The sequence below is a fragment of the Canis lupus genome, chromosome 22 (assembly GCF_011100685.1).
Source record: "Canis lupus familiaris isolate Mischka breed German Shepherd chromosome 22, alternate assembly UU_Cfam_GSD_1.0, whole genome shotgun sequence".
NCBI lineage: Eukaryota > Metazoa > Chordata > Mammalia > Carnivora > Canidae > Canis > Canis lupus.
The window spans coordinates 42,697,127-42,723,211 of NC_049243.1; the positions used below are offsets into that span (position 1 = coordinate 42,697,127).

A 26,085-nucleotide genomic window follows, 5' to 3' on the forward strand; every position below is an offset into this window, starting at 1 on the left:
CTCCAATAAGTATCTGAGAAAGACCCCAAGACATGTTTTTGTGTATCTACTAAGTAGTTTGGATTTCAGCTGTGCTATAGGAGCTATAGGAGTTGCTATATGTGAAATGAGAAGACAGTTGCTCCTGTAGTGATCATTTGCCATTTTTTTAGTCACCATTGTCTGTAACTGTACCCTAGTTTTCTTTGCTTTTTCGAAACCAAACTACCCATATCTCAAACATGCAGTTCGAGGGGATTGACCCAATCTTGAATTTCTGATGATCTTTTTTTTAAAGGTAAAAAAAAAAATTATTAGAAAGCACAAGCAGGGGGAGCAGCAGGCAGAGGGAGAGGGAGAAGCAGGCTCCTGGATCAGTAGAGGGCCCTATATGTGTCTCGATCCCAGAACCCAGGATCGTGATCTGAGTTAAAGGCAGACACTTAACTTACTGCGTGACCAAGATGCCCTCTTTTTTTTTTCAAAGATTTTTTTAATTATCTTTTTTTTTTTTTTTTAAATTTATTATTTTAAAGAAAGAGAGAGAGAGATTGAGAGGGACCTGGGGGGAGACATAGTGGGAGAGGGAGAGAGTCTTAAGGAGACTCCAAGCTGAGTGCAGAGCCTGATGTGGGACTCAGTATCATGACCCTAAAATCATGACCTGAGCCCAAACCCAGAGTTGGGTCCTTAACCGACTGCACCACCCAGGTGCCCCCAATTTCTGATTATCTTAAACCAGTCAACATAATTCATATTTGGCCACAATGATAGTTAAGATATGGACACTTAAGCTAGCCAGAGCCCATAAAATGTGAAGTTTGCTTGAACTTTTGAGAGAGAGAAGCTTTTTCTTTCTTCTCTAAGGGCTACCGGAAGTTATATTTTTCTCTTCTCCTGAGTGATGTAGACTGAATCACAGCAGCCAATTTTTTTTTTTTTTTTTTTTTTTTACTAGAAGCTAAAGCTTCTGGAGGTGCTCACCAAGGCAAAATTGATAATGGAGCAAAACCTATGGAAGACAAAGTGGACAGACAGAAAGGAAGCAAGTCTTCTGTGAAACTGTTTAAGCAGCAATATCAAAAGTTACTTTAAATTTTATTTACTTTATGCTTTTAGTCTTTTGTACCAATTAAAGCCCCTGTAGGTTTTTGCTCATTTGAATTGGATTTTTACTTATTTTAATTCACAAATATCTGGGTGACACAGTTCTTTTTATTTTTTATTTATTTTTTATTTTTTTAATATTTCTTTTATTTTTAAAAATATTTTATTTATTTATTCATGATAGACATAGTGAGAGAGAGAGAGAGAGAGAGAGGCAGAGATACAGGCAGAGGGAGAAGCAAGCTCCATGCCGGGAGCCCAATGCGGGACTTGATCCAGGAACTCCAGGATCGTGCCCTGGGCCAAAGTCAGGCGCTAAACTGCTGAGCCATCCAGGGATCCCAACACGGTTCTCTTTAATGTGTGTGTTAAACAAACATGGCAACAATGGGAGTTCCCATGAAGAGTTGGTGAAATTTCAAGTAATAAAGTTTATTTTTAATACATTACTTATTTCTAGGCACACAGAAAAGCCCTGGTGATTGGGTTGGGACAATTTTGAGTGTCAGTCACCATCCCGTACCCAAAACCACAGAGTTTACCCACAGTTTCTAAGCCTGGCTTATTTAGCTGGGTTTTTCCATGGTCATGTATTCAGTATTCCTAAAATCCTTCTACATAACTTACTGATCAAACCATCCTTTCTTGCTACCCCCTTCATTAGAGTATGGGATTAGGCACTTTGGTTGTAAGGAACACAGATTAATTTGGTCAGTTTAATATAAAAGTAATTTATTATAAGCCTTTAGATGTATCTCATGAAACCCCACGTTATAGGCTGAACCCCAGAAGAGGACTAAAGCAGGAACTATAGAGAGTTCTGACAGTTTTCCTTCATTTCTCTACTCTGTACATTCTGCCTTTTGTTTCCAGAGTGAAATAGAATGGGCACTTCACACCTAAATTACATATAAAACAGCTCTGATGGCAAACAGACTAGACTTTTTTTGTGTTCCAATCCAACATTCTCAGATGAAACAATCTAGTTGGTTTTGTTTGAGTCATATACATTCAATTCAGCAAACTAATCAGATGTGATGTCCCTTGACACACATGTGCTATGTCAGGGGCCTCTCTCATGGAGGTGTTGATAGAGCAGTTCTCAGAGGAAAGGGAAGTTATTATGAGGATGGCTGATCCCACAGGAATCATACTCTGAGAAGTCATTTTGGCCTGAGCTCCATTTATATGAATGAGAATTTCTTCTCCTTTTCTACCACTAGCCCCACCATCTAGCCTCAGCAAGATCTTTAGCTCATATATACATCAGTGGTTGCATGCAAATAGATAAGTAATGCTTAATTTTTTGGCCGGGTAGTTCAGAATCTCAGCTTCAGCCTGGCTTGGAGGAGCTCTAATGGATGGGCCTGGTTTCCTTTAGAGAAATAGTATGGGTTGTCTTTTTAGGTGAGTTGGTGAAAGAGCAATAGAATAATTTGGGGGTTCTTCTAAAACTGAGGAGGATGAGATTGCAATTCAGTTTTTTTTTTCACACTCAAGTAGCAGGCTATTATATCTGTATGTATCTACATCTATCTATTGATATAAAATATGTAGGCCTTTTATCTACTGAGCTGTTAACATGTTGCAGAGCATTGACTCTTAATTCATGGCTGTAAATTTGAGAAAGCATTCTGTTTATCATACCTTTTTTGCATTATAGACATAGATTATATACATTCATATTAGAAAGACTTATTATTGGTTATAGAAGTAAAGGTTTAAAAAAAAGAAGTAAAGGTTTAAGTGTGTCATTTTTTGTAACTGTTGATCAATCATGGCTGGAAATATAACAGTATATTACCTGTTGGAAGATTGATGATGCCATTTATATATATGAAAGACAGTATTACTGTTTTACCTGTGAATATTGTGTTGACCCTATTTGTCTCAATTTGTAGATAGCCAAGTGCTACTTATTTTTTATTGAGTCCAGGACCAGAAAAATTCATAATAGCCAAAACAATATTGTACTGAAAATTTTTATTTTATTTTATTTTATTTGAAAATTTTTATTTTAATGCATGATATCTATATATAATTTTATAAGACAATGCCTATACTCCATAAAAGTGGATAAATCTATAAATTCCAACAATACATTAGTATGAGAAATATCTGTAAAAATGTACAATAATCACAATATTATTTCAAAATGTTTATTGAACCAGATTTTGAATGTCCTCAGTGATATACTTATCTTAGATCTATACTTAAAACTATCTTAGGGTGCCTGGGTGGCTCAGTTGGTTAAGTGTCTGACTCTTGACTTCTGCTTAAGTTGTGATTTCAAAGTGGTCAGACTGAGCCCTGAATCAGGCTCCATGCTCCATGGGGATCCTGCTTGAGATCCTCTCTTTCCCTCTCATTCTCTCTCTCTCTATCTCTCAAATAAATAAATCTTAAAAAAAATCTCATTAATTTTAAGCCATGAAAGTACCTTCTTAGTTTTCTTACAAAATATTTATATGCAAATAAGGAGAAAAGGGAGGAGGCTACTGCTTTATTGAAGATCTTTTTCTCCAGGCACTGTGCTAGTGTGTACAACACGCTGGGAAACAAGAGGTGGTTCCTTATCCCATTGAAGCTTGAAGTCTCAGGAGAAAAAAGGAAATTAAATAGAGTCAACTAAATGCACAAAAGCAAAGATTCAGGTAGGCACCAGGATGCAGGGCAATATCAGGGACTGTTTGGCAACCCTCCTGATTGGGATTGGTAGAAGTTAGAAGGGAGTGGACATTAAAACTATTAAACAAGTTTTAGCACAACAACTTTCAGTGAGTTGAAATGACCCTGTAATGATTTCTTATCATAATAGGATCCCAAATGGCAATGTGATTGTTTATGCAGTCACTATTTAGTTAGAGTCAAGAAAACAACCAAAATTGGTAGCCCAGATGATTACAGATTGTAGAAAGTACAGGCTTTCTTGAATGCAGCTATTTTCCCTGGCAGAATGGGATGTCTCCCTTCTTGAGAGCAGGTCATCATCTTTTCCTTTTGCTTCTTCTCCACCTTTTGTCCTTCTACCTCATAGAGGGCTCTTTTCTGGCTCTTTTGAAGAGCTTTTTCTCTGTTCCAATTCATATTGATAACCTTTGTCTTTGACCAATGCTCTTTACCCAGAGGCGATTGAGTATGCCCAAGGGGACACTTAGCAATGCCTGGAGACACAATGGGGAGGGGTAACTACTGGCATCCAGGGAGTAGAGTTCAAGAAGGCTGAAGTAGAGGGAGGATATAGACAGCTCTCCCTCAGAAAAACAACAACAAAAAAACAAAAACAAAACAAAAAACCCCAAAACCAAAAAAAAAAAAAAAAAAAAAAAAAAAAGAAAACAACCCCCAGAACCCTCCACAACCAAAAAAATTTTCTGTCTGGCCTAAGGGTAAGAAAGCCTCTAAATTTAATAAACTAAACTCTTTCCTTAGATGGTCTCATTGAAACTCTTGGTATTTATTACTATTTTGTGTTTCAAACTTCCAAACTGATAGCGTCAATCTGGATCTCTTTCTGAGACTCCTTGCAAACCTGCTCCTCCATGTGCATTCCCCTTTTCCATTACCCCATACCACGTAGGCATCCAGTGTCATCCAGGCTGAAGTCTAAGGGTTATCTTTAATTCTTATTTCTTCCTTACCTGCCAGATCCCATCGAAAGCATCCAAGTTATCTTAACTTTCAATGTATGTCTAATCCAACCACTTCTCATCACTTTTACCCAAATCCCAACCCTCATTTGCAATACAGAAATACTGACTCTCAAAATAGCGATTAGGTGAACATGTGAGAACGAATCCAATCACATTACTCTTCTACTTCCTTTCTTCATTGTGAAAATCTCTCCTAAGTGTGACCTAGGAGGCACTGTGTGAATCTACCTTATCTCCTATCTCTCCCCTTTGTTCACATACAGGGCTTCTTTCCTTTTCTTTTTATCTTTGCTTTTCAGTAGTTTGACAGTAATGTGCTTAGGCATGATTTTCTTTCTTTTTTATTTATTTTATTATCATTATTATTTTTTTAATTTTATTATTTTTTATATGTATATTTTTTATTGGAGTTAGATTTGCCAACATATATATAACACCCAGTGTTCATCCTGTCATGTGCCCCCCTCAGCGCCTGTCACCCAGTCACCCCATCCCCCCCACCCACCTCCCTTTCTACTACCCCTTGTTTTCCCAGTTAGGAGTCTCTCATGTTCTGTCACCCTCACTGATATTTCCCACTCATTTTCTCTCCTTTCCCCTTTAATCCCTTTTACTAATTTTATATTCCGTGTATGAGTGAAACCATATAATGATTGTCCTTCTCTGATTGACTTACTTCACTCAGCATAATACTCTCCAGTTCCATCCACGTCTAGCAAATGGTGGGTATTTGTCATTTCTAATGACTGAGTAATATTCCATTGTATACATAGACCACATCTTTTTTTTTTTAAGATTTTTTGTTTATTTATTCATGAGGGACAGACAGAGAGAGAGAGAGAGAGGCAGAGGGAGAAGCAGGCTCCATGCAGGGAGCCTGACGTGGGACTCGCCCGGGTCTCCAGGATCAGGCCCTGGGCTGAAGGTGGCACTAAACCGCTGAGCCACCCAGGCTGCCCAAGACCACATCTTCTTTATCCATTCATCTTCCGATGGACACCGAGGCTCCTTCCACAGTTTGGCTATTGTGGACATTGTTGCTATAAACATTGGGGTGCAGATGTCTTGGCTTTTCACTGCATCTGTATCTTGGGGTAAATCCCCAGCAGTGCAATTGCTGGGTCGTAGGGTAGCTCTATTTTTAACTCTTTGAGGAGCCTCCACGCAGTTTTCCAGAGTGGCTGCACCAGTTCACATTCCCACCAACAGTGCAAGAGGGTTCCCCCTTCTCCACATCCTCTCCGACATTTGTTGTTTCCTGTCTTGTTAATTTTCACCATTCTCACTGGTGTGAGGTGGTATCTCATGGTGGTTTTGATTTGTATTTCCCTGATGGCCAGTGATGTGGAGCATTTTCTCATGTGCTTGTTGGCCATGCGTATGTCTTCTTTGGTGAAGTTTCTGTTCATGTCTTTTGCCCATTTTATGATTGGATTGTTTGTTTCTTGGGTGTTGAGTTTAGTAAGTTCTTTATAGATCTTGGATACTAGCCCTTTATCTGATATGTCCTTTGCAAATACCTTCTCCCATTCTGTAGGTTGTCTTAGTTTTATTGACTGTTTCTTTTGCTGTGCAGAAGCTTTTTATCTTGATTAAGTCCCAACAGTTCATTTTTGCTTTTGTTTCCCTTGCCTTCATAGATGTATCTTGCAAGAAGTTGCTCTGGCCATGTTCAAAAAGGGTGTTGCCTGTGTTCTCCTCTAGGATTTTGATGGATTCTTGTCTCACATTTAGATCTTTCATCCATTTTGAGTTTATCTTTGTGTATGGTGTAAGAGAATGGTCTAGCAGAACATAAAGACTCCTAACTCTGGGAAACGAACTAGGGGTGGTGGAAGGGGAGGAGGGCGGGGGATGGGGGTGAGTGGGTGACGGGCACTGAAGGGGATACTTGATGGGATGAGCACTGGGTGTTATTCTGTATGTTGGTAAATTGAACACCAATAAAAAATTAATTTATTAAAAAAAGAAGAGAATGGTCTAGTGTCATTCTTCTGCACGTGGCTGTCCAGTTTTCCCAGCGCCATTTATTGAAGGGACTGTCCTTTTTCCAGTGGATAGTCTTTCCTGCTTTGTCAAATATTAGTTGACCGTAGAGTTGAGGGCCCATTTCTGGGTTCTGTATTCTGTTCCATTGATCTATGTGTCTGTTTTTGTGCCAGTACCACACTGTCTTGATGACCACAGCTTTGTAGTACAACCTGAAATCTGGCATTGTGATGCCCCCAGATATGGTTTTCTTTTTCAATATTTTCCTGGCTATTTGGGGGTCTTTCATGATTCCACACAAATCTTAAGATGATTTTTTCCAACTCTCTGAAGAAAGTCCATAGTATTTTGATAGGGATTGCATTGAACGTGTCAGTTGGCCTGGGTAGATTTGACATTTTCACAATATTAATTCTTCCAATCCATGAAGATGGAATATTTTTCCATCTCTTTGTGTCTTCCTCAATTTTTTTCAGAAGCATTCTCTAGTTTTTAGGATATAGATCCTTTACCTCTTTGGTAGGTTTATTCCTAGGTATCTTATGCTTTTGGGTGCAAATGTAAATGGGATTGACTCCTTAATTTCTCTTTCTTCAGTCTAATTGTTGGTGTATAGTAATGCCTTTGATTTCTGGGCATTGATTTTATTTTGCTTAATGATAATTAAGCAAATAATTTTGCAAATTATTAAGCAAGTAATTTTGATGAGCTTTTAAAATCCATTAATTTTTGGTTCTTACCAGATTTGGCAAATTTACATTGACTATTTCATGGAGTATTTTATCTACCCTGTATTTTCTCTTTTTGCCTTCTGGGACTCCAATCTTATATTAGATTTTCTGAAATTCTCTCACAGCTCCCTAAGGCACTGTTTATGTCTGTCTGTCTGTCTTTTCAATTTTTCTCTCTTCTTTAGATTGGATACTTTCTAGTGGTCTCTCTTGAAGTTCTCTGACTCTTTCCTCTGTTATTTCTATTTAGCTATTGCACCCATCCAGTAAAATTTTTATTCCACATGTTGTATTTTTTAGTTACCGAATTTCCATTTTATTTTTCTTTGTAATTTTTTTTCTTTCCTAAGATTTGTTACTCTATAATTTTCTGAGCACATGTTCCTTTTACTTCATTGAACAGAATTATAATAGCTCTTTAGAGCCCTTCCCTGTTTATTTTAACATCTGGATCATCTCGTGTTGTTCTGAGTTATTGTCTTATCTCTTGAAAATGGGTCACATTATACAGATTCTTCATATGTCCGGTTATTTTAAAATATTCCCTGGATACTGTGAATGTTATGTTACTGGTATCTCTGGATTCTATTATATTCCTCCAAAGAATGTTAATATGTTTGTCTTCAGAGAAAATTACTTTAGCTGGACTCATACTATCAACTGTGTCTTTTGGGAAGCTACAGCAGTTGTAACTGAGTCCTTTTTCCTTAACTTGTCGATAGTGAGATGACTTAGAATCTGCCCTGGCCATGTGAGATGTAGTTTACGGCTTAGCTAGAAATTTGGGCAGAGTGTACAAATAGCAATTGGGGTTCCCTCTCTCTGGCCCTCCCTTGCCTGGCATTCCTCCTTCACTTTCCAGCAACTATGATTGCCTAGATTTCAATCATCTAGTGCTTTGGTCCTAAAAAGACAGTGAGGGTTTTTTTTTTTTTTTTTCCTTTAATTAGAGTTTAGTCACTTTCTAGATGGGCTTCCCTCAGACTAAAAGCCACAGAGATGGGAGACAAACTCTGGCTTTTCCCTTCTTCTAAATATTGACTCCCTTCCAGAATCTTTCTTATTTTGTTCACTCTAGAGCTTTCAGGTCATTGACTGTTGCATTTTGTCCAGTGTTAATGGTTGTGCTCTGTTGGTGGCACTGCCATACTGCAAGTAGGACCCTTCTTACTGTTTCTTGAATATATGGGGTTATTTACCACTTCAAAGTAGTAATCTGGAACAGGTACTAAGTGGGTGCTATTCGACTCTCCATTTGGTATCAAGTCCTTTTGAAGTTCTGGAACAAAACATAAAATAGAGTGGTATGGTTTAGCCTGCTATAATCCCGGGCACTATTATTACTGTTGTAGTAGGCTAGACCTCTTTATATGGCAGGTGACAGAAGAAGCTGTGGTAGATCCAGGTTTCACTCTGAGCTGGGAAATGACTGTGGCATCTGTCAGCCCTACATCCTTGCGTCATTAAATTCAGTTCAGCAGAGAGAGAAACCTTTGTTTTCCTAGAGGCCTCAGCAAATAATCTTTTCTGCATTTCTTTCTTGTGACTTGCTGTCTGTTTCTCAATCAATTACTGTGCCAACAGGATAGGATGTGATGTTTTAACCAGTTTAGACTCATCATTACATATGTGTATCGATCTCATTTGAATAGCATGTATGTGAGTGAGGGACAGGTGAAACTGACAAGGAAATTCCAGGAGGGGGATCAGAGGCTGGCCAGTTCCCAGCAGACCCAATATCATTGGAATGATTCTTGCTGGATTCATGGACTTAGGTATTTTTTATTCTACCTAGGTGAAGGAATACATTTGACTCAGACAAAACCCTTTCACTATGTAACATTTTGCAAACTCCTACCACTTTCAGAATTTATGGTAAGAGGACAATCTCAGAAAAGATAGGAGGAGCAAGTTTACTAGTATAACCTTCCTACTCTTAATTCCAAGGTTCTGTTTTTGTCTGGTGAGCATTTGGTATCTTATGACATGTAATATCTATCCTGGTGATCCTGAAATATATCTTATCTCAGTGTCTTGGTACCAACGGCTCTTTTCTACGGCAGCCATCAATAAAGCTGGTTTGTGCTACAAGTATACGAATCCTGTAAGTTGACTAGGGGAGAGTAAATGTTTGAGGCAAAAAGAGAATGTACCTTATCAACTAGCAATTCTATTTTAAAAGTCTTCTTTATTATAAAATAAAGCACAGAAGTAGAAAACCCTTGGATTTAAGCATATTTGATTAATTGCAACTCATTACAATCATCATTATTGAAGCTCAGATTGTCCCATGTTAAGCCAAAAGAAATCTTTTGAAATTGGCCTCTGTGTTAGACTGAATTGTGTCCCCCGCTCACTATCCCCCACTGCTCCAATTCATATTGGAGCCCTAGCACCCAATATGGCTCTATTTAGAGATGGGACCTTTAAGGGGAAAAGGAAGGAAGGTTAGATGAGGTCATGAGGATGGGTCCTACTCCAGTATGACATGGCGCTAAGGAAAGGCTATGAAAGGACACAGAGAGAAGCTGGCTATATGCAAGACAAAGAGAGAGAATTCTCAAGAGATACCTAGCTTGCCAGCACCGTGATCTTGAATTTCCAGTCTCCAGAACTGTAAGGAAGCAAATTTCTCTTGTTAACTGACCAGTCTGGTATTTTATGACAGCTCTAGCAGATGAACATAGCTGCTGAATCCTTTTGATGAGTCCCTACTAGGTATTTGATAGCCTCTGGTAGACAAGATGTTTAGCTAGTTTATCATCTTATATATTTCCTGCTACAGACCTAGAATGAGGCATTTCTTTAAGAAACACTCATTTCTTCTTGAGAGAAGTGATTGCAAGACAGTAATCCGGGCATAAGGGATGCTCTTTGCCACTTAGTTGGCCATTGTTTCTAGGCCTTTTCAGTGAAGCTAGGAAACACGTATTTTCAAATACATTTTAAATATGTATTTTTTAAAAGATGTATTTATTTATTCATAAGAGACATAGAGAGAGGCAGAGAGGCAGAGGAAGAAGCAGGCTCCTCACAGGGAGCCAGATATGAGGCTCCGTCTCAGATCCCGGGATCACCCCCTGAGCCAAAGGCAGACCTCAACCGCTGAGCCACCCAGGCATTCCTTAAATATGTATTTTTAAAGTGAAGCTATGAAATATTTGTTTCATAAAATATGAAAATTTTCATAATTTTTATATTGACACTTCAAATTCAAGATTACAGAACTTTACTTCTTTGTGTCTCTATCTCCTTTCTTCCATACTAATACAGTCCTGATTTTCAAAGGTACAGGATAGAATTAGAGAATAGAATTTGAATATCCTATAATTTATTTTACCCCATATTATAACCCTAACAGTTGTAGTATAACATAAAATATAGTTTAGTATTTTTTCCTGTTTTCTTCTTCCATTGCTGATGTTACTATCAATATTTGTTGTTACTGGCTTTTAAATCCTTTAATTTTTTTGATTTTTCAAAATTTCTTATTTTTTATCTTTTCCTTCCCTAAGGCATTACCTTTGTGTGACTGGCTCCCGCGTTCCTTCTGGTTTAGTCTTCATTTCAGAATTTTTTCTTTCATCTTCAGTTCTCTCCTTAGTATGGTCCCATCTCCTAGCCGAGGTTTTTGGATTCTGATTTTTGTTATGCTTTCTTTATCTTTTTGGGTTTTTTTTGGTGCATATATTTCTAGTATGCTTTCCTTGTCTGTGGGAACATCAGACAATTACCCCACTGCTTCATTCTTTTACCTGCTATCCAGACTGATACCATGAAGATCTGTTGTTGTTGCTAGTTTTTCTACCTCATTTATATTTTGAAATTGTGGGAATACTGTGTCATCTAGTTTTGTTTTGTTTCGTGGATTTATTTTCTGGTTGTTCCATCCAGTTCACATGGGAATTTGGAGAGAGTGAAAACCATGCTTTCACGGCTGCCATCTTTCCAGAAAGTCTCCCCATGCTCCTATTTTAACACATTTAAAAACAAACAAACAAACAAACAAACAAACAAACAACCATACATAAGGAGGAAGTCTGGCTGTAACAGTTTCTCCTGTTGGAGAACAGAAGAGAAGACCTATTCACCAATACTGCTGCTCTGGATGAGAGAACAGGAAAAGCCTCCAAATTCTGATTGAAGGTCCCTTCAACAAGGAGACTGCTGTTTTATTTTTAGTTTCATTTGTTTAGAGTAATTTAATTTTTTCAGAGCTTGATTTTGCTGTTCAGGAACATGACTACTGCCTCTGAGTCTGGGTCATGTCCTCTTGCTGTCTCATAGCACCCTTAGTCACACCATGTTCTTTGAAGCCAGGCTTTGCAATATTTAAAAAATAAGTCTTGTTACCTACATGTTGTCTTTTTGGGCTCCATCTGGCCTTTGTTTTCTTAGGATGCTTGTTGTGTTTACGATGGGGGAACTGTAGCCTCTGTCATATTGGGTATGCTATCAATAAGCAGCTTATTATGTCCTTTGTGCTCCTACTAAGAGCAAGATATAAGATACTGTCCTTTCCCTAAAATACGTTTTGTTCATCTCATCTGTCTCTCGGACTGTTATGGGAAGCCAGGGACCCAGTATCTTGTGGACTCTTTTCCACCGCTATTACCCCAACTCTGAATAGTGATGAATATGTCACACTGAATAAACATAACTAGATCTTTGAATTATAGTCCTGATTTGGTTTGGAGTTTAGTGTTACACTGTCATCAACTTCCAAGATTCTAAATGAAAGTCTGGATTAATCAGTGCAGATCCTCATTAACTTGAGGGATGTATTTGCTCCTGAGTGGTCTACATTGCAGTTCATGCTTACTCAAGAGCTGTGAGGCATGATGGGTTCTCTCCCACATTATGTTTAAGATAGCAGTCAGGGTAACTTGTAGTACCTTCCTAGTACTTCTCGCCATTTGAAATTGGGTGAAAACCCAAATGGCAGCTCTGTCACTTGATATTTAAGCCTATTTTATTTTATTTTATTTTATTTATTTATTTATTTAATTTATTTTTTTTTTCCTATTTTATTTTTGAGTAAAACTCCTTGGATGGTTCCTAACCTAGAATTTAGTTTTTTTTTTTTTTTTTTTTTTTTGGTAACTGAACAAATAGATGACTTCTTTCAAGAAGAGAAATCCAAACAAGACTCAGAAATGACCAGTGATGTCTATAGACAAACTACTTATAGATTCAAGACTATAGCTTTCTTCTTAGTAGAGTGATGGTGAAGAAGAGAGTTTGAGAATGACTGCCAGTTTTTAAACACCAGCTCCAACATTTTGTAGTGCATAGGTATGTGACATCAGGTACTTTTCATTCTGTCTCCATTTACTCATATGTGAAATGTGGTAGGAATGGTCCCTACATCCTAGATTTAATGTGAGGATTAAATGAGATAATATAAGTACTCAGTAGATCCTCAACTATTAATTTGATAGATAAAAATGGAGTGTCTGTGATTTTTTTCAGGTACTGTACTAGTCAACTGGAATATAAAAATGAGCAAAAATTGGGGTGCCTGGGTGGCTCAGTTTAGCATCTGGATCTTGGTTTTTGCTTGGGTCATGATCTCAGGGTCTTGAGAACTGAGCCCCACGTTGGGCTCCGTACTTGGCAGGATGTCTGCTTGTCTTCCTTTTCCTCTGCACTGCCCCCCCCCCCCACCACCACTGCTTGTGCATTCTCTGTCTCTGAAATAGATAAATCTTAAAAAAAAATGAGGAAAAATTCCTTCACTTGGAGCTTTACAGTTAGATGAGGGAACTAATTAATTAGCAGTCACATGAAGGGATATAACATGGCGACCACGATAAATGCAATGGAGAGGAATGAGGCTCTTCTGGAATGTGCAATAGTGACGGGTGCTGTCTGTGAGGTTAAAGAAAGTTCCCTCTGGAAGACCAACTTCAGTTGTAAAGAAAAACAGATGGGAATGAATCAGGACAAGGTGTGTTTGCCACCTGTGTGGGTGAGCTCCTGAGGATGAGAGCATCCCATTCATTGAGCCAAGCATCGAGAGTGGCCCTGGGACAAGAGGGCTCTTAGTGACTATGAGAAACTGAAGTGGCTGGTGTGTGGAGGGAAGGGCACACTGGGCAGTGTTACCTGAGAGGAGGCTGGATCCTGGGGGTTAAGAGGGGGTTGGTCACAGCTTGGGGAACTTTACAGGCTCTGTTTAGGAATGTAGTCTAGTAAGCCATGTTGGGTGTTTGAATTCTGCAGACACATTGCAAAGATCTATTATTCTTGTTATTGGTTGTTTATTTTTTTAAAGATGTATTTTGTTTTATTATTTTTTAAAGATTTTATTTGTTTATTCATGGGAGACACAGAGAGGGGCAGAGACATAGGCAGAGGGAGAAGCAGGCTCCCTGCAGGGAGCCTGATGCGGTACTTGATTGCAGGACCCCTGTTTATTTTTTTAGAGAAAGGGTGGAAGGGCAGATGGAGAGGAGAAAAGAGAATATCAAGCAGACTCCCTGCTGAGTACGGAACCCAGCGAGGGGCTTGATCTCAGGACCCTGTGATCCTGACCTGAGCTGGAATCAAGAGGCAGCCACTTAACGAATTGAGCCACCCAGGTGTCTGTTGTTGTTATTGTTATTATTATTATTTTTATTCCTTAGCAGTCCTTTGCATACTAAATATGTTTATATACTTTAATGTTTACTTATTGATCCTTCAATCTCCAATTTAATTCCTCTAAGAATTATTGTTCTTCTCCGAATACTTAATTCCTCCATTCTTCCATTTAGGAATAAAGCTGAGAAGATAGCTTTGTTTCCTTTCAATCAGTTTTACTATTTGAAGTGGAATTTGCTTTTGTAGAACTTTAAGCAAGACGAATGAAAAATGATTGCCAAAATGTTACCTACTGTGACACACACAAATATTTTATGCCTCCTCACCTTTGTGAAATGCTCAAATGCTGTCATTTGTAACTTGTCTAACTTAAACAAGCTAAAGCCAAAATCATTAGAAATTTTTGTGTCCTGCGTTGGCAGGAAGCTCAGACTGATTTCACATGGTTTGATCTTACCCAGAACCAACTTTTGGAAATGTGAGGCCTGAGGTAAACTCTGAGTGACAAAGGGGGACTTTGACAGTGTTTGTATATGTGCATGTGTGTGCACACATGATATTTTGTATTTGCTGATCTTCTCTTTATCAGTGAAGAGTATGGGTACTGTGAAGGTCCCCAGAACCTATAAGGCCACAACTCCTTTTCCTACTCTAAAATGAGGAAATAGTGTATTCTATTAGGACGTGTAAATAAAATTGCCCTGAGCTTTACATGAAACCTGGGTAGCCTTGGGATGCCCCGGGGCTCATACCATGATGCCCCATCAATCTTATTCTTTTTTTTTTATGTTTTTTATGTTTTTATTTTTATTTATTTATTTTTTATTTATACATTTATTTTTTATTGGTGTTCAATTTGCCAACATATAGAATAACACCCAGTGCTCATCCCATCAAGTGCCCCCCTCAGTGCCCATCACCCAGTCACCCCCACCCCCCCGCCCACCTCCCCTTCCACCACCCCTAGTTCGTTTCCCAGAGTTAGGAGTCTCTTATGTTCTGTCTCCCTTTCTGATATTTTCCACTCATTTTTCTCCTTTCCCCTTATTTCCCTTTCACTATTTTTTATATTCCCCAAATGAATGAGACCATATAATGTTTGTCCTTCTCTGATTGATTTATTTCACTCAGCATAATACCCTCCAGTTCCATCCACATCGAAGCAAATGGTGGAAACAGTCCTCTCTCCCACAGAGTTACAAAATCTGGATTACAATTCAATGTCAGAAAGCCAATTCAGAAGCACTATTATACAGCTACTGGTGGCTCTAGAAAAAAGCATAAAGGACTCAAGAGACTTCATGACGGCAGAATTTAGATCCAATCAGGCAGAAATTAAAAATCAGTTGAATGAGATGCAATCCAAGCCAGAAGTCCTAACGACGAGGGTTAACGAGGTGGAAGAACGAGTGAGTGACATAGAAGACAAGTTGATGGCAAAGAGGGAAACTGAGGAAAAAAGGGACAAACAATTAAAAGACCATGAAGGTAGATTAAGGGAAATAAACGACGGCCTGAGGAAGAAAAACCTACGTTTAATTGGGGTTCCCAAGGGCGCCGAAAGGGCCAGAGGGCCAGAATATGTATTTGAACAAATCATAGCTGAAAACTTTCCTAATCTGGGAAGGGAAACAGGCATTCAGATCCAGGAAATAGAGAGATCCCCCCCTAAAATCAATAAAAACTGCTCAACACCTCGACATTTAATAGCGAAGCTTGCAAATTCCAAAGATAAAGAGAAGATCCTTAAAGCAGCAAGAGACAAGAAATCTCTAACTTTTATGAGGAGAAATATTAGATTAACAGCAGACCTCTCCACAGAGACCTGGCAGGCCAGAAAGGGCTGGCAAGATATATTCAGGGTCCTAAATGAGAAGAACATGCAACCAAGAATACTTTATCCAGCAAGACTCTCATTCAGAATAGAAGGAGAGATAAAAAGCTTCCAAGATAGGCAGGAACTGAAAGAATATGACCACCAAACCAGCTCTGCAAGAAATTTTAAGGGGGACTCTTAAAATTCCTCTTTAAGAGGAAGTCCAATGGAACAATCCATCAATCTTATTCTTGATAAGCACCTTCCGTGCTGCATCCCTTTACCTCTCTGTTTTCTAGTACATCTGCTATATATAAAGGTGCCTGACTGGTTGTTATGTGATTTGCCTATTATCATTGTACTGGTAAACTTGGGTGGGTTTAACTTTTTTATATTTGTATATTGTTCTGGTGTAAAATGAGATTTTAGCTCATCTAGGATGAGAGTTGTTAATCATATTAGCATTTTTTCTAATCACAGCTCTTAACATATGTGTGTTAACTTCACATTTCACGTAATAAGCATCTTCCCAGATGTTTTCTGAATACAGTTGTAAAACTAAAAAGTACTTTTAGTGGTAGGCATTGTCTCTAGCAAGCTAGGTAATTAGTAGAATTTTGGACAGAGGGTTTGGCCTATGAAAGATTGTTACTGCAATCAATAATCACTTATTCCACAAGCCCAAGAGCATAATGGTGAGCTGAGAAATCAGGTGAAGGTTTTTCATCTTTATTTGATGTATAAAATTTGATTTAATTTCCTCAGGAAAAGTAATTGTTTTATTCCATATACTTCTGTATGACATATTTAGATCAAATACTTTTGACTGAATTAACAAAATCAGCAAAAATAAATTTCCTGGGCACCTGGGTGGCTCAGTCAGTTAAGTGCTGCCTTCAGCTCAGGTCATAATCCAAGAGTCCTGGTATTGAGTCCTGAGTTGGGCTCCCTGCTCATCAGGGAATCTACTTCTCCTTCTCCCTAGACTCCTCCCTCTGTTCATGTTTTCTTCTCTCTCTCTCATTCACTCTCTCTCAGAAAAAAACAAACAAAAACCTGTTTATTTTTTAAAATCTTTTATTTATTTATTCATGAGAGTTACAGAGAGAGAGAGAGAGAGAGAGTGAGGCAGAGACACAGGTGGAGGGAGAAGTAGTCTCCCTGCAAGGAGCCTGATCTCGATCTTGAGACTTCAGGATCATGCCCTGGGCTGAAGGCAGGCACTAAACTGCTGAGCCATCCAGGGATCCCCCAAAGACCTGTTTAAATAAGATAAAAGTTTCCTGATTTATCTCTGTACTTATGTAATAGTTAATTTGTTTTCTATTATATGGTCTATTTGTTAGGTAATAGTCATTAGTTAATTGAATGGATAATATTTGATCAAATGTTAATGAAATATTTGAGCAAAGAGTTAATGGTTTAGAATATTTTGTTTCATGGTTGGGTTAAGGGACAATACACATACAAATATATTTTCATATTTTTTTTAATAGCAACTGTTCTGGTAAATCAGTTTCTCACATAGAACATGAACCCCTTCTATGCAGGACTGATCATTAATTCCTGACATGTAACATGTGACATTCATTAAATGAACAGGTAATCATTTCGAAAAATACCATATATCTGTTCCAGGATCTGATCTTCAGGTTTGTGTATCCAAAAAACCTACATGTTGCAGCAGGAGGATGGAGGAGAGATACCAGATTGCAGCTCGTCAAGATATGCAGCAAGTGCTTCAAACATCCAGTTCAACATTAAAGTTTTTGATATCGCGAAATGCTGCAGCTTTTCAAGGTAAATGTATTTTGATTTCTGAAAGTAAGGAGAAGCCTTGTTATGCAGTTTTCCTATTATTATTATACTGAGTCACTTGTCTGGCTTAACTTGTCTTTGCATTCTGGTATAAAATGAAGTTTTAGCTTCTTTTAACCCTCAGAACTTGTTTCCAAAGTCATCCTGAGCATACATGTTGAATTGGATTGGGCAACCCTTCTGTTAGTGAAATGGAAATATATACCTTTCTAGAGTCCTCCAAGATCCCCCAGTATTCTGACTTATGGTTTTACTATAACATGGATGGACATAATTATTAGATTTTAGTAAAGTATTCTGTAACATAAAATCTCATGGCTTTTAACTGGGTAATTATAGATTTGTTTTTAAAAATACTATTTGAAGAAATATTTGTCTAATTTTTCCTCCTACTACCTCATGTGGTTTTCATAAGAACACCAGTGTGATATATCAAAGTGCAGACAAGTCTGATAAACAATAAAATAGGAAATATTAATTGGATATTTAAGGATCAGCTAAGACCAGAACTCAACCTCAATTCAAATAGTATGTTCAGAAATAAAATTAATGGGTTATAAAATTACAAGGCACATTGGAAAATAGATGATCTTTTTCTTATTTTAGTCATCATCTCTATAAAATTCCTTATTACTACAGTAAAATAGCTCAATTTATTTTTCTTTTAAAAAGGATTAGTTTTTCTGCATATGATTAGGATAAAAATATCTAGATTATACTACTTTTCAAACAAATTTATGCTTTTGTTCAAAGCAAAATATAACTTCAGGTAGTTTTCCTTTTTCTCAAGTATATTAATGTCAATCTATTTAAATAACTTGTGCTTTGTTTACATGAATAACTAAATCACAAAGCTGATTAATTTTTAAAACTATGCTCATTAAATAAAATAAACACAATAAATCAGGATAAAATTTAAGTTGAGATAAAATGTAGGTCCATGATGAATTGGTGATTTTTTTAAGGAGGAAACTGACTTATCAGACTTTAAGATGTTATTATTTTAGTGATTTTTTTTTAAGATGTGTTAGAAACAACCTTTCTGTTATGGGATGTATTCATGTGAAATTGTTGGAAGAAAACATATTGATATGCCTTTTATTTTTTATTTTGTTATTTATTTATTTATTTATTTATTTATTTATTTATTTATTTATTTATTTATTTTTGATATGCCTTTTAGACGAAAATTTGTCATTTGAACTGGTTGAACCAGAACTAGAAGACTTTAACCAAACAGACAGAGTGATATGATGATTTTTTCTCATAAAAATGCACAACATGCACAATATGGATAATGCATTGTAGAGATAAAGGGACAATAAACAAGTTTGACCAGAACAGGCATGAGGAATGTGATGGAGATTCATATGCCTGAAAAGGTGAATTGAACTCACTTGGAAAGAACCTTAAAGTATTAACTTATGTTTGAGAGTCATTAAAGATTTTTGAACAGGAAAGCTTCATTACGATTTCCTAACTTGTAATGTCAAAACAAAATCCCTTCAAGTAAGAATATATGGCTGAAGAAGATCATGACCAAAGAAGCCGACTTTTTATGGATGAAAATTAACTATAGAAGTGAAAAGAAAGTGCCATCAGTTGCTAATATATTGGCACTCAATGAATGTTAGTCAGACATTTTCTTCTGCCTTCAAAGATACTGTAACCTTTCACACATTGTTGGATAAACTGATCAAGATAGAGAGATAGAGTACATTATGGAGTGCCTAGTTTGCTCACTTGCTCAGCATACAGCTCTGGATCTCAGGGTTGTGATTTCAACTTCCACATTGGGTGTGGAGCCTACTTTAAAAAATACATAGATAGATAGATAGATAGATAGATAGATAGATAGATAGATGTAGAGAAAGAGAGATAGAGACTACATTAAGTTCAAAGGATTGGGAAAAATACAAAACCTGCATTATTTAGACTTTTAAGATGGGTTCAGGCAGCTGAAATATTTTGGTGATATCACTAAAAGTTTGGTGACAACTAACTAGTAGAAATACATGGCTTTGTCTCTACCAGAGTGTCAGATAATTTTATGTACATTAAAAATCGTTCTCTTTAATACATTGTACTGTATTCAGTAGGTTGAGTTTTGCTGTTTACTTAAATATTAATCATAGAAAATGAAATTATAGGAACTTTCTTAAATATGACTTGTTATAAATTTTCTCCCTTTTCTTTTTAAAGATTTTATTTATTTATTCATGAGAAACACAGAGAGACAGAGACTTAGGCAGAGGGAGAAAAAGGCTTCCTATGGGGAGCCTGATGTGGGATCTGATCCTGGGACTCCGGGATCACGCCCTGAGCTGAAGGCAGACATTCAACTGCTGAGCTACCCAGGTGTCCCTTGTTTTCTCCTTTTATGAAATGTCATTTTATTTAAGAATCAAGAAAGCAAGACAAAGTTAGAAGAAATTTGCCTAAAGGCTAACTTTATTGGAATACATTCTTTTATAAGAATACCTGCTTTTAATTTAATAAGTAGAGTAGTTTTAGGCTATGTCCAGAAAAACAAGCTTAAATACATATACAAATTTTGTCTAAATACATATGCTAAAAGCAATTTGAGAAATCATATTTACTGTACCATAATTGAACAGGCAACTTTGTCAATAAGCAAAATGCCTACCATCTAGTTTCTGTGCCATCAGAATATCTGAAAAACAATTTAAAGTCTTTCTTTTTCTAAGAAGAAAGAATCCAACACGTTTTATTGGGAAACTGTCTGCTGGAGAGAAATTTAATGGGGAAATCAATTTGCTTTTCAAATGATGTTAGCAGATTTGCTACATTTTGATATGTAGCAAATTTGATTTTTAAATACTTAATTTATGTCTTCTACTCCAACAGTATTAACCTGTTTTTTAACTGGTATTCTGGGTTATAAAAGACTTTAGACTGAGTAGTAGTCTAGATGTACTTTGGTTCCTTCTCTCATGGCTTTTGTAGAATCTCCTGGAAGCATGTTTTTGAAGCAGCACTTTGGGTGTGGCTGATGGGAATGATCACTTGGGTCTGTGGATTTAGGGAGCACCCACATTATTGTGAGATGAAGGAATTTTTAAAGTGGGGGGAGGAAACAGACAACTGGTGCTAGAAGACATAAGGTTATCCTATTTACAATCCCCATTCAGGTTTAGAATTCAGCCCTGGAAGGTAGAGTTGGAATCAGCTTACTGGGACAACTCTTCTATTTTTCTTTTATGGAATTTATTTGTGTTTGTTTCAGTCTGATTTCCTTAAAATAAACAAACAACAAAACAAATATCTATTTTGGAAGGGTCCATAATTATGACCTGGGGCTTCTATATCCTAAGTGTAGTCATTCAGACAAGATGAAGTCTTTTATAAGATAAAAGGAACAAGCTGATATCTCTGTGTCTGTTGCTGTTCGTAAATACATGGTGCTGTTTGCAAAGAGGAATGTTAGCTTTGTCACAGTGCACACAATAATTGTTCTTTATTTTCAGGGGCTTAATAATGCTCATGAATAAAGCAGAACAGCTTGAGTGAGATAATGCAAAAGACTTTACTTCCCTTCAGCTCTTCTACTGTGAGTGTGGGGTTGTTGGCTTTAAAAATATTTTGGAAATATTCTTCATAATGTTTTATTTACTTATACACTAAAGTATGGTGTGACTCATGAAGAAATAGAGGAAGTTGACAGAGAATATGTCATCTACCGTAAAAAAGCAACTCTTATGCAGCTTTCAAATTTGTCAGTTTTTAATCTCCATTCAAATAAGATGATGCAATTTAGTTCTTTAAATTTAAAACTAAACAAAATTTTCAGCATCACTTTCAGAAATTAATAGGAAAGAAAAAAAATAAAAAATAAAAGGAAGGAATATTTGGAAAAACGATACTGGAAACTTGTGTTTTGTTGAAAGGTTTGGGAGGTAAGGTTAGAAAGCTACATCTTTCCTTTGAGATGTACCTTTCCCTATTTCTCATATCTTCCAGTAGCTCATGTATTTCTAAAGTATACAATAGATACTAAGTCTTTATTCTGGAGATTTCCAGTTTTATATGAGGCAGTTAAAAAGTGTACATTATTACAGAAGACTGAGTGATAAATGATAGAACAGGAAGATTTAGCATTTTATTTACGATTTAATTCTCTTGGCTGATTAAATTTTCATATCTTGGTTGTAAGTACTTGAAAGATTGGCAAGCTTGTCCTTGTGGGTTGAAATGTAAGATTTAGGGATTTAATAAAAACATACATTCTATTTTTAATGAAATATAGGAATAATTCCAAATTAAAAAGTAGGTAAATTAAGAATGAGGATGTAATTAACGGATTTTCCTCCTTACACTAACAGATGTTAGCTACTGTAGAGTGTGTGGCTAGTGTATAACTACTGGAAAACTAATGTAAAGTCAAAGGCATCTATATCTGTAGTCAAAGGCAGAAAGATATAGTGAATATTTGAATTTATTAACATATTGGAGAGTAAAGATATTTATATAAATGTTATTAAGCATAAAGTATATTAATTTTATTTCATTCACTTCAGCTATACCTTATAAAGCTAGATAAATTTTAAAATTATTCCTATTTTACTATTTTCCTAGTATTAAGTGGGAGGGTAAAAGGAATAATACTTTTTTTTTTTTTTTTTTTTTTTTTTAACACTGGGAATTACCTGATAAACAGTTCAAGTGTAAGAGAATGAGTAGCCTAAGGCTGGCAGGGTTGAGGAGGCTTGTTTTTCTCTATCTCTAGCACCTAATAAATATAATTAATTGAACCACATAAATGAATGAATGAGTGAATGAATGAATGAACAGTACTCCACAGGAGGATGGTTCTGAAGTAAAATGACAGACTCTCTTCCTCTCACCTTTCTTTCATGTATTCCTCTCTCAATGGTTTACTATAGCTGTGGAGCACCTACTAGGTGCCAGCGCTGTCAGGTACTTGGGTTGTAAGTGTCCAGACCTTCAATCTGTTTTATTTTTATTGATTCCTTCAGACTTCTAATATGGCAACATCTGGTTATTGCTTTTATGAGCTAGCAAGGGGCACATTATAGCGTCTCTATCAATGGCATTCAGAACGTGATTGCACAATTTTTCCCCTTCAGTTATAGGCAGCGCGTGGTTTAGCGTGTTATCTTATACAGCAGCCATCAATGCAGTTGGTCTTTATCCAAATGTCCTTTATCTCTGAAATGTTAAAAAATTGTTTCTTTTGAATCTGTGTCAGCAGGCTACTGTTAATTCTGAAAATGGGTAATTTTCCTATATTCTAGATAAAAGTTGCAAGAACTTAAATTACTTTTCAGCTGGAAATAAAGCTTGCTTGGCATGCAGCATTATCGATAGTGGAAATTATATTAAGTATAGACCTAAGATCAGGTTTACTTTGCAAAATTTAGCTCTTAAACTTTAAGAAGTAAACTTTTAGTTGTTTTGATTCTGACAGTAGGTTCTGATAATATCAGCTATTTCCACAGTAATCTACGAAACTACCATCCTCACATCCTTCTCTCTGGCCTTTCCACCTCCCATGTCTGCGTGTGACACTCTCCTCTCCTCTTCAAGTAGTGGCATAATGTATCTGTTAATTCCTTATATTCATTATATGAGCATGGAAATATTAAATAATCATCACATGACTCTGAGGGTGAATTTAAACTGAGGACATTTTTTTTAAATGTCCTTTTTTATTTAAAAAATCTTTTTTAAAAAAAATATTTTACTTATTTTGAGAAAGCATGCACAAGAGCATGAGTGAGGAGAAAGGGCAGAGAGAGAGGGAGGAGCAGACCCCTCTCTGGGCAGGGAGACCCAGGACTCAATCCTAGGACCCTGGGATCATGACCTGAGCCAAAGGCAGACACTTGGCCCACTTAGCCACTCAGGTGCCCCTAAAAAGTCTTTTTTTTTTTTCAGTTTTATTGAGATATAATTGTTCTTCCTCTGCCTTATTGTTAAAGCCCCAATTTGGAGGGGATGATCACCCTCAGTGGTGAAGTGCCACCATAGGGATGGCATGAGCTGGAGTGGGAAGTGCATATGGTGGAGCAGCTCTGAGAGCTGCTGTGGGGAATGGGAGAGGAAATGAGCTGAAGTCCAGTTAGAGGGACGGACAGGGGAAATGTCTAATGAATAGTGAAGCCAGCTTGCATGATTGCATGATTGTACTGCTGCTTTCATTTTTAGCCCTATCTAGTTTTTGCCAAAGGAAAAGGCATGAGTGGTGGGGAACCATGGTTGAACGCAGGTCATAGGAGATCTGTTCATCCATCCAGCAGACATTCATGGGGCAACCACTACATACCAGTGTTGTTTTAAGTGGTTGCTGTACCTCAGTGAATGGAACAAAAATCCCTATCCTCCAGGGTGCACTTCAGCCAGAGAAGGTAGAAGATAAACAAATATAATATGTTAGGATGAATGAAATGCTTTGGGAAAACGTAGCGTGGAACAGAGGGAGGGGGAGCAACAGCGCTGGAAGACTGCTGTTTTAAACTGGACCGTTAGGGAAAAGTTGACATTAGAACAAAGGTTTGATGAAAGTGAAGGAGTGGGATACGTGGATGTCTGGGAGAAAAGCTTCCCTGCAAGAGGGAGTAACCCCAAGGTAGGACACTGCCTCAAATGTCAGAGGAATAGCAACAAGGCCAGTAAGTCTGGAGCATGGTGAGGGGTGGAGAGTGGTTGAAAGGCTGTTATAGGGGGGCAAGGGTAGACCTAGGAAGCCAGTTAAGAGGTTATTAAATAGTCCAGAAGAGGCATTGTGGTGACATAGACCTAGTGCTGGCAGTGGTAAAAAACAGTCAGATTCTGGATATATTATGATCATCATGGGACCCCGCGCTTGGTGGGAAAGGAAGTGAGGCCAAGAGGGGGTTGGTTGTAACTGTGCCTAAGGTATGTCTGTGGGGTAAGTGCTTGGTGTGCCATGGAGGGGAGTTCAAGATACTGAGGCAGTAGGATACTTTCCATGGACACTTTGGAATCTCATAGTCGGCTGGGAGAGTTGGAGTAAGAGAAACTCACCTGTTTCAAAAGTTCTCAGTGAAAGAGGGACTTTGAAGGGCCTGGCAGTGGTATTCATTGATTATCTGATGGAGACTAATCTTTTTTTTTTTTTTCATTTATAAAACCATTTTATGGAGGTATGATGGACACAAAAAGCTGTACATATTTAATGTACACAACTTGATAAGTTTAGAGATAATTATGTATCTGTGAAGCCATCACCACTATTTATGCCACAAACATAATTGGAGCAGGCTGATCTGTGACACAGGGTTAAAATACTAATGGTCTGGAAGAGCCAGGGGATTTCTAGCTGCTCCCTATGATCTGGCTCTGTGAAGTGGTAGAAATGATGTGTCTATCATACTCTATGTGTAAATATGAAAACAACATTGATTTTGATAGAAGAACTGATGATTCTACACAGTGGAACATATTATTAATAATTTAAAAGTAAAAAAATAATTTAAAAGTAAAGGGCATTATAAAGAAATGACACACAAATAAAATTGAGTTGCTTGAAATTTGTTGGTTTTTTTTTGTTTTGTTTTTGATTTTTAAATATTTTATTTATTAATTCATGAGAGACACAGAGAGAGAGAGAGAAGCAGAGACACAGGCAGAGGGAGGAGAAGCAGACTCCATGCAGGAGCCCGATGCGAGACTCAATCCTGGAACTTCAGGATCATGTTCTGAGCCAAAGGCGGGCACTCAACCACTGAGACAGCCAGAATTCCCATGTTGCTTGAAATTTGTAAGCAAACTTTGAGCTTTGATGGGAGAAAGCATGTAATAAGACTATGTTGAATAAAGCTGCACAAGTGTAATTATGGTCAAAATCATGAGTTCATATATGAGAAATTTTAAGCTTATTTTAATTATGAAAGATATAACTTGGTTACATAAAATTGAAACTAAAATTCTTTATTAGTCAATAACGCATTTAGCAAAATAGGGTTCTGTGATGAATATAAGGCTCCTGAGACTCAATTTAGAAGTCTTAGTGGTAATTCTCATAACTTGAATAGCATCATTGCCATTTACCATTTCTGTATGAATCAAAAATGAACTAAGTTCTGTTTACCAAACAGTATCAATAGTTTTCAATCACTTCAATAATACCTTCTTATTATTACCATCTCTTAGTTAATTAGAAATACTTGCAGCTTATATAACTGGCATTATTGCCAAATTAAAAAAATTTAAATGATATAATAATTGCAAATTATGAAACATAGTTTATTAGAAATATGAAAGCGTTTTTAATAGCTTTTTTTCTATAGCCTTGGGGAAGAGAAGATTAAGATGAAAATATTAAACCATCATCCATAATATTTAATTGGTAAAGTGGTAAAATGTAATAGAAAATAAGATATCTTTCTTTCCTTGGACAGAT

The 26,085-nt window shown here is 37.0% G+C and overlaps 1 protein-coding gene across 5 annotated transcripts in view; it reads left to right on the plus strand.

Moving 5' to 3' along the window:
* GPC5 (glypican 5) overlaps positions 1-26,085 on the plus strand; it is a 1,343,656-nt gene that overhangs the window by 31,489 nt on the left and 1,286,082 nt on the right. For all 5 annotated transcript variants that reach the window (XR_005376464.1, XM_038569867.1, XM_038569868.1 and 2 more), the window contains exon 2: positions 17,499-17,660. Coding sequence is in view for 4 of the 5 variants with exons in the window: in XM_038569867.1 (XP_038425795.1) it covers positions 17,499-17,660 (162 nt within the window). In the remaining variant the exon portion in view is untranslated. The remainder of the gene's footprint in view (positions 1-17,498; positions 17,661-26,085) is intronic.